The 9,841-nt window shown below is 38.6% G+C and overlaps 1 protein-coding gene across 1 annotated transcript; it reads right to left on the bottom strand.

Moving 5' to 3' along the window:
* Positions 1-723: 723 nt before the first annotated feature.
* Positions 724-3,238, bottom strand: LOC110541338 (eukaryotic peptide chain release factor GTP-binding subunit ERF3B). The gene has a single exon (XM_021628104.2). The coding sequence runs from the start codon at positions 3,031-3,033 to the stop codon at positions 1,135-1,137; it is 1,899 nt and encodes a 632-aa protein (XP_021483779.1). The 5' UTR covers positions 3,034-3,238; the 3' UTR covers positions 724-1,134.
* Between the last annotated feature and the right edge of the window lie 6,603 nt (positions 3,239-9,841).

The following is a 9,841-nucleotide window of genomic DNA, read 5'->3' as shown; positions in this document are numbered from 1 at the left end:
ATGCTCCAGTTTCAGCTGTTCACACTAGCTTTACAAATGCTCCAGCCGTTGTCACTTCTGAAGGTCATGAAGTCATTCTTCTGGCAATAACTAACTACCTTAAAACAGACAATTGACATTCTCCTCAAGAATTTGTTTGGACAATAGATGCGAACAAACTCTAAACCATGAGAAACAGAGTCCTCACGTCTAGTCCTTTGTTTTAGTAAGTGACATATAGTCATAGTGCAACAATTTACCTTTTCAGTAACTGTACCCATTATCGTGTCTTGCACCCCAAATTTCGCAGTGAACAATACCAAAGCATATTAAAAATGATAGACTACAGATAAGAGTCTATTTGACTTACATTGTCTGAAACCTTAGGTATACATGTGATTTGGCAGTGCTCAACATTATGGAACCTAATGGAAAACAAATAAGATAATCTTCATTTTCAAATAATAAATGGATAAACATAACTCCTTTACTAACTTAAACACACACACACACACACACACACACACACACACAAAACCCACAGTTAACTGGGAAGGGCACTAAGATAGGGGTTTCCCCCGATAGGTTTCCTTTAGGACAACCTGTGTTGCTTTGACAAATACCTCATTTCAAACAATGAATGGTCATTTTTTTAAAAAGCCTAGGTAATAAAACATTTAATTACTTGAGAAAATAACCTAATGAAACAGCACTCCATACAAATTTGATCATTATTCAAATGCATTTCAAATACTGAAGTTTCAACTGGAACATTTTATTTACATGTTAGTTATCTTCATCAACATATACACACACTGACACACTGATTTGTTCTGCACAGAACAAAGGATATCTAGATATCCCAAAGGGAAATTAGAGATTTAAAATATATTATTTTTAGTATTTTAGGCAATTACATACACATCACTTACAAAGCTATTACTGATTTGTCCAAGAAAGCAGAGTGGTACAGAGGGAAGAAATTTGAGTATGAATTCAAGAGTGACACAACTGAGATCTCAACATGAGAAAGCTGACAAAACGTGAATTTTGCTGTGAAATTTCTCTGCAAAATATGCACACAAGTCTGTCAATGGGCAGTAAATTGCAGACATTTATTCACACATTATGGTGCAGAGGCATCAATGAAATTGCTTAGTCCTTCTCTGGGACCAGTTTCAGAACTTTCCCAATGGCGATTGTCTTACCCTCATCTCTTAAAGTAAAACGACCCATCTGAGGAAAATCTTTAAATGTCTCCAGGCAGATAGTTCCTGCTGTCCTTAATCGGGCAATACACACTTGGTCTTGTTTCACAAAACGGGGTCTTGTCTTACTTTTCTCTCCTGATTTCTTGTCTACCAATGAGATTAAGGCTGTTATCTCAACTTCCTCTATGCAAGTATGAATGTGAAGAACCGCATTATAACCTGGGCAGATAATAGATTTGTGCTCAATGATCACTATCTGAACATCAAATGTGCGTCCAGAATGGCAAAGATTAGTGGGTTCACAAAGTATGAAGCCTGGAAGAATCTCTTCTTCTTCAATTCCTTTCAGTCTGATTTTGAGGTTTTCACCTGGGGCTACAAAATCAGTTTCAGCATCATCAGAAAATATTCCCAGAACTTCTACATTGTGCTTGTTTGGCATCATCACAAGCTGCTGGCCTTTAAAAATGGATCCTGATTCCAGCTTTCCCAGGACCACAGTGCCCATATCCTTGTACTTATCCACCACTGGCAACCTAATTGGTCCATCAATTGATCTGCTGAAGTTTGGCAAACTATCTAAATATGGAATGAATGGTAATCCAGTGTACCAGGGGCAGAAATCTGATTGCTCTTTAATATTTGCTCCAGTCAGTCCTGAGCAGGGCATAAAATGAATGTCCTTTTTCGGACTGAAACCAACTTTTTTCAAAAAGGGCACCAGTTTTTCTTTACATTCTTCATATCGCTCGCTGCTCCAATCCACTGTGGGATCATCCATTTTATTAATAAGCACTATTAAGTATTTTACCCCTGCTGTTTTGGCCAACATCGCATGTTCTCTTGTCTGTCCACCTTTTTCAAATCCAGTTTCAAATTCTCCTTTCCTGGCAGAGATGACTAAGACAGCCAGATCAGCCTGAGAGGCACCACCAATCATATTCGGGACAAAACTCTTGTGGCCAGGGGCATCTAAAATTGTAAAATGTTTCTTTTCTGTTTCAAAATACGCACGACCCACTTCCACTGTTTTACCCTTGTCTCGTTCTTCCTGGTTTGTATCTAAGGCCCAGGACAAATACCAAGTCTCTCTATTCTTCTCCTTGGCTTCTCGTTCATATTTCTCGAGTGTCCTTCTGTCAACCATTCCAGTCAAAAACATTATTTGTCCTCCAATGGTTGACTTGCCAGCATCTACATGCCCAATGAACACCACATTTACGTGTTCTTTCTTAGGAGCACCTGATGGTATGACCATGGATTTTGATTTCCTTATTTCCTCCTTCTCCTCCATCATTTCCTTGCCACTTTCTTCTGGGGGCCCCGCATCTCCCAAAGAAACCCCGGGCTTTGCTTCACTTATTTCTTTAAGCTCCCACGATTCTTCCATGGCCATCTCCACCTCTCCATTTTCTACAACAGGTTCTGAAAGTTCCATGGTAACAGCCGAACTGGAACCTTCCCAAGACACTAAATGTTCATCTTTCAAAGGTTCCACAGGTGCTCCCCATCCCAGCATTTTACCTTGGGAATCTCCGGCGGCGCTGGTGCAGGTTTCGTCACAGCTGGAGGCCGTGGGGGCGGGTGGCGGGGCCGATCCCGGCTGGCAGGACTGCACGAACTCCAAGGCGCTTATGCTAGGCACGAAAGGTTTGGCGTTGATGTTGAGCTGACTGCTGAAGGCCATGCTGAGATGCTTGCGCTGGGCCTCCTCTTCCGCTGCCTCGGCCGCTGTCATGGCCGAGGAGGCGATTCCATCCCCGCTTGGAGCCGAACCCGGGGCTTCCATGTCCACCTGATCCCAGCAGTCGGGAGCCGAGTCGCTGCTGCTGCCGAGATCCATGGTCTGAGCAGCCGGGGTGCGGCGGAAAAGGAGCGAGGTAGGCAACGCGGGTTCCACCGGTGGTAGTTAAGGCAGGAACAGCCAAGGGCCACGGGATAGCGACGCGAACCTCAGCAGCGCAGAGGCAGCTAAGTGCAGACGCTGCATTCACAGCTGCGGCGGCGGCAGATATGGCCGCTCAGGGCTCTGCTTCTGTGTAAGAGTGAATCTCCTCCCCCAAATCCCAATCACTTCCGACTCCTCCACCCCTGACCCCAACGCCTGTGGTGAAATGACCCCTCGCTGTCTTCCGTAGGTTTGTCCCCTTTAGTTCTCAGTCAGAGGCTAAGTCCTGAACTACAGTTTTATAAACGAGATTTTCTATTTGCTTTGGTTCACATGATCTGGGAGAATGGTTTCACCATGTCCCAATGATTAAGCCTCAGATACACCTGACTTAAAATTCTACTAAAAATATTCACGTCAAACTAAAACCATTGAACAAACGACAGGCAAAATGAGCAGCCTAAGGGGGACTCAGTTGTACTTAGAGAGGGATTTATGAAAAGTATAAAGATAATAGTTACAACTTAAATCAATCATTAATTTGAAATACAGAGTCATATTTGTTCCCACGGGTGCTCTGTCTGCTTCCATTTTACAAATGGGGATAAAGATCTTTTTGAAATTTCCAAGGAAAGCAATGCTTTGACAATGTGTTCTAATCATTTCATATTCAAGTACCTGTACAGTAGCCGGGAGGCCATTCTTTGGACTAGGGCCTCTTGTGCTTTTCCAAACAACTGTTTTCTGGGTGTACCTGCCCTATTCATCAGGACTTCTCCAAGAATCACAAGCTTCTCCAAGAAGCTGACCTTTCAGCTTCTTCTGAGAGCCTGAAAGCAGAAATGGCTTTGCAGTAAGATTCAATGCTGTGGTGGTAGTAAAAAGAAACTGGCTGTATGCTCAATTAAAGCAACTATGACCTCTGAGGTGGGAAAAATCCTTAAGGTTCTAATAAATAGACTATCCCGCTCAGAAAAAGTTGACATTTTATGTAAGTCCTGGATGACATTGTTTGTAAATTATTTTATAGCAAATAGAGAGGGGAAAGCTAGGAATGATACAATTTACTTTTCCTAGGTGCAGCTGTAGACATTAATTTTAAATCAACCCAACAACAAAGTAAGACGTAATAAAACCAAATTAATGACTGATAATTTGAGAAGTATATTCTCCATACTTTATGGGAGTTTCAAGGCCCTTGATAGTGTTCAATTTGGAACTGCCACAGCTGTAGGCTATTCCTAAGCCTTTAGATATTCCTTTATTTTTTTTTCTGTTGGGTAATGGTTTATTTATTTAATTTATTGTGACATAACAGGAACTAATAGGCAAAACTGAGAAGTGAAATGTAAAGATGGACTTTTGAGCAATACTGCACACCTGTACTGTGTTACACTCCTTTTTAAACTCTAGTTCACTTGTATTTAAACCTCTACCTCCTTTCAACCAACCCTTTAACCCTAGGTAAGAAAGAGAAGGTTAGTGTGGAGAGGGGGCACAGACCCCTTTACTTCTTCCAGTTGTTCAGGGTTGATGGGTTCTTTTGGAGCTATACCAGTCTCTGTCAACAGCAAACTCAGCAAGCAGTCTCCTCCAAGCCGCTGAATTGGAATGTTTCTCTCCTTATGTCTCTAAGCCACCACTCTGTCTCTGGTTTCTACAAATGGCCCCACCTTCTCTTTCTGTCTCTCCTGTTTATATCCTCAGAGTCCTAGACCACACCCCTATCTGTGCTGCAGGAGGCAGGCCATTACCAGTTGGCAAAGACCACGCCCTGCAAGAGGCAATTATCAACTGTGGACAAACTAAAGCACAAACTAAAATCCCACACTTGGGATTAAAACAAAAACATATTTACATAACATAACTGAGTTTTTAAAGAAACCAAAACTTCCATTATAGTACTGGGAGATTTTTGTGAATGTGAGATAGTTTCTTTAAATGTATTTAGGAGAATCTGTCAAGGTTTAGGGGGTTGTCACATAAAGTAATTATTTCAAATAACAGGACCTATTTAGAATTTTGTCTCCTGAGTCAACTACATTAGCTATAAAAACATTAGCAAGATTACGGCTTGGGCATTTATTTTTTAGAGAACAGAGGGTGCTCTGCCTTTACAACTTTAAAGGGAAAGGAGAAACAGTGGATGGGTGTCCTTACAGCCTGTCATTCATGGGATTCAGAAAGAGGCAAGAGGCAGGGCAGAGACAGACAGACAGAGGGTAATAGAGGCAGAGGGAGAGATAGGCACAAAGAGAAACATATTCACTTCACTCTACTGGAAAAATTGACCTTAGACTTGTATCCAGTCTCTCTGCATAGAACTTTAAAGGGTTCATCACTAAATCAAAGATTTTAGCCACTATATTTTCTAAGTAAAAATGATATTTATAATTATATGTTGTAATAAATTCAAATGATCACGATAAAATTTTCCCTTTAAAACATTTTATTATAAATTATAGCACAGAGATAATTGTATAAAACCCAGAAGTGATGGTGAACACCTTTATTTCCAGTAGTCAAAAGGCTAAGGCAGGGGGATCTCTGTGAGTTCAAGGTCAGCCTGGCTTATAAGGCTACCTCCACAGAAAAACACTGTCTCAAAACAAAATATTCTCATAAAACAAAAATCATGCCTATTTTCTTACAAAAAAGGAAAAACAGAGTTGGTATTGGATATTCCCATGGTCAATTGCTCTCCAAGTTTTGGCCTGAGGTGCAGGGAACATCCACAAGAAGGAACACAAAGACTTTAAGCACCATGGTGTCTGTTTCAGGATATTGTCTTCTATATATGACAGAGAAACTGTATACATGAAATCTCAGCAATATGATTGCCTAAACAAGACCTACACATGGACAATTCTAGTTGGCCTATCAATGAGGATGGGAAAAATTTCACAAGGCTCACTCTAAAACATGGATTCTATGGGTGGTGACCCCTTGGCTAAGCCTCAATTTTCAAAAATATTTACACTATGATTCATAACAAAATCACAGTTATGAAGCAGAAATCAACAAACATAAGTTTATGGTTGGAGGTAAGCACAACATGTGGAACTGTATTATAGGGTCACGGCTTTAGGGAAGTTGGGAGCCACTGATCTAGAACAAAAGCTACAGGTCGTTGATGGCTTCGGAGAGAAGCCTAATCGGTCTCTTCCAAGGGTGAGAACAATAGGTCATCCAGTTGGGAGTGGTCAGTCCTAAACACATATACACATGAGCAACACAAAATGGACTCAGCAGGGTGTACTTGTATATACATAGTATATGTGTATAACAAAAATAATTAGAGAAGAAGATGTCCTAGATTTGAGAGTGAGTGGAAGGGACATAGGGTGACTTGGAGAAGGTCAAGGAGGAGGAAATAAAAGGAAAAAAAAACAATACTCATGTATGAACATCTCAAAAAATAAAGCAAATAGAGAAAAATATGACCACCTTATAAATGTTTTGTAAAAAAGGAAACACACCTATAATCAACCTATGAATCAACAAATGAAAATTTGTACCAGATATTTGTGGTACACATATGGAATCTTAGGATTTGGGAAGCGAAGACAGGAGAATCAGAAGTTCAAGGTCATTTAGGTACCCAGTAAGGGACTGGGAAGAGGAGGGAATCTTCTAAAGAGGGGGAAATAGAATAGAGTGTTATAGAGATATGGGTGAAACAAAATCTTTTTTTTTCCTTTTCTACTACATTCAATACTATAAATTTCCTCATAGATACTTCTTTAATAGTATTCCATAGGCTTAGATAGTGTTTTCATTTTTATTTAGCAAAAAAATAATTTCCATAAGTTATAGGATTTTATTTACTTTCCAATTTTTCATGAATTTCCTATAATCATTTTGTTATGGATTTCTAATTGAAATCCATTGTTTTCTAAGAAAATATGCATATGATTTGAGGCCTGGAACTTTGAATGGATAAATCCCTCACAATATGGTTTATATCAGTAAATAGTCCATGTATATTTGAGAAAAATGTATATTATATTATTTTTGGGGAATATGCTATATATGTCTTTCAAGTCTAGATGGCTAAAATTGTATTAGTCAAGTCTTTATATCTCTGATGATTTTCTACTTATGTTGACAGAGGGTCATTGAAATCCCTAACACAATTATTGATTTTAATATTGTTTTTCTTCAGTTCTATCAGGATTACTCCAAGGATTTTGATACTCTTTTACCAGGTATGTAAACATTTATGACTGATGTGCTCGCTTATTTATTTATTTATTTAGGCAAGGTATTACAATATATTGCAGGCTAACCTGGGACTACCCATGTTATCCAGATGGAACTTCAGGCTATCCTGAGGTACCATATCTTCTTATGAAATTGATTTATCATTATTAAACACTCTTCTTTTATCATACCCTTTCCAATTGTCTTAATGTGGAATTAATCAAGAATGTTATTTTTATCTTATTTGTACCTTTAGAAATAGATGTATTTGTTTGCATCTGGGCTTGGTGATAGAGCTTTAACCTAGCACAGATGAGACCCTGCATATGAATCCTAGTACCACAAAAACAAAAATTGTGGCAACAACAACAATTTTTTAAAAAAAAGTACAGTTCATGTATGCAACACATTTGCCTTTTTATCTGCTTTATTTTGCCATGGTATGAAAGATATTCTTTTTTTCCTGGACTTTTTAGAATATCAATGGTGTCCAATTTTTTCTTCCTTGAGCTTTCCGTTGAGAAATGGAATGGTGCTATCATTGGTTCTCTGTACCTTTTATCTCAGTGCTGTTAAGATTTTCTCTTTTTCATTGGCATTAAGCAATTATTAACTATAACATGAAGTGGTGTGCCTTTCCCCATTTTTCATTAGTGTTCTTTTTCAATTCTTTTTTTTTTTTTTCAATGCAGTTTATTCAGAAACCTTGAACAATCCTCGGACCCTGGGGAAAGCCAGCCCACAGCTTAAATAGCCTCTGGGTAGCCAACCCAGGCGTGCCACATGGGCAATGCAGATAGGTCCACATACATGGAAGCAAGCCAGATCCTCAGCCTTAGCCAAATGTGGAATTGTTCGTGACAGAGAGCACTCACCATCGGGAAGGTGGAAGGTGGAAACCCAAACGAACATCGGTACAAAGTCCCAATTTATTTCTAATATCAGAGATCAGACCTCTACTCTTGCCTGATGCATCTAAAACAAAAAGGGGGAACTGTAGAGAGCTGCAGAATGCTATGCCTTAAAGATGGAGCTGGTTTCTGCCTTCCAATTCTTTTACACTACATTTTTCTGATATATATAAATATGAAATATTATTAAATCTAGAACTCATGAATGATAAAAATCATATAATTCTGGGTTTGGTTTAATTCAATTAATGGGATGATCTCAATTTGCATATATTTTCTATGGGCTAGGGATATAGTTCAGTGGTAGAATGCTTGCTTAGCGTGTAGGAAACTAGGTTCAGTATCCAACACTACAAAAGAAATTAAATCATATTTACTATTTCTTTCAGCACTGAGCCAACTGAATTAAGAAACTTTATAAACTAAGATATAGTCCTTGCAGTTAAGTAGTTAATAACTTGGTTGCATTAAAAGTATACATACTTGTTCTAGCATTTTTTTCTTAGCACTTAAAATATATCATCTCACTGTTTTGTAGTATTCATTATTTCAGTAAGAAGCTAGTTGACAATATTATTAGGATCCTTCTAAAAACACATGTATCTTCTTGTTTTCTGTATTTTTCTGTCTTTTAGCATTTGGTATTTGTGCCTGTTCATTCATTTATCATGCTCAGAGTTCATTGAACTTGGCATAGATTCTTCAATCCAAAACTGGAATTTCCTTGGATACTTTTTCTCTTTTCCTCACTGTGCACCATTATATGTATGGTAATGGGATTAACACGGATCTCACCTTTCTCTGAGCCTCTATTCTTTTCTTAAAAATCCTGTCTTCTTTCTGTGCCTCAGATTGGAGAAATACATTTAATCTATCTTAAAGTTGGTTGATTACAACTCTCACTGTTCATGATTACTGTTGAGTTCCTTTCATGAGATTTTCACTTGGCTTACTTTATTTTTCAACTCACTTTACTCACTTACTTTGTTTTTCAACACACCTCCATGAGGTTACCCATTGTTAATTTATTTATAATTTTATTTATATTGATTCATTTAAAATTTTGTCTGATAGAGGGGCACAGTGGTGCACACACCTTTAACCCCAGCACAGGGGAGGCAGAGGCAGTCATATCTCTGTGAGTTTAAGGCCAGTCTGGTCTACAAAGCAAGTCCAGGATAGCCGAGGTTACATAGAGAAACACTGTCTTGAAAAAAAAAATTAAATGTCTGTTAAATCTGGTATTTAATACGAAAAACATACACTGATCAAGATACAGCATCCTCAACAATTACTGGTACAAAAGCTAGATTTCAACATGAAGAATAATAAAATTAGATCCCTGTTAACATGGAAGGAGGAGATCCCACGGAGCCCCAAATGTAGGCAGAGACCTATCAGCAACTAAGGAATGCTGAGAGCAAGAGAGTAGGCTTCCCCAAAGAATATTACCCCCAATTAGTTACCCAATACCAAATGATAAGCCCTGGAATCATTATATATATACAGGGCTTATCTTATATATATGTAGTGATTATGTGGAATGAATAGTTTTGTGTGTGTATTGTATGTATTGTGCTTATATGTATATTAAAAACAACAGTTAAAGGTCATGAAATCAAGAAGAGCGAGTGGGAAATACATGGGAT

Source organism: Meriones unguiculatus, chromosome X (assembly GCF_030254825.1).
Source record: "Meriones unguiculatus strain TT.TT164.6M chromosome X, Bangor_MerUng_6.1, whole genome shotgun sequence".
NCBI lineage: Eukaryota > Metazoa > Chordata > Mammalia > Rodentia > Muridae > Meriones > Meriones unguiculatus.
This window is presented reverse-complemented; position numbering and strand designations above follow the sequence as displayed.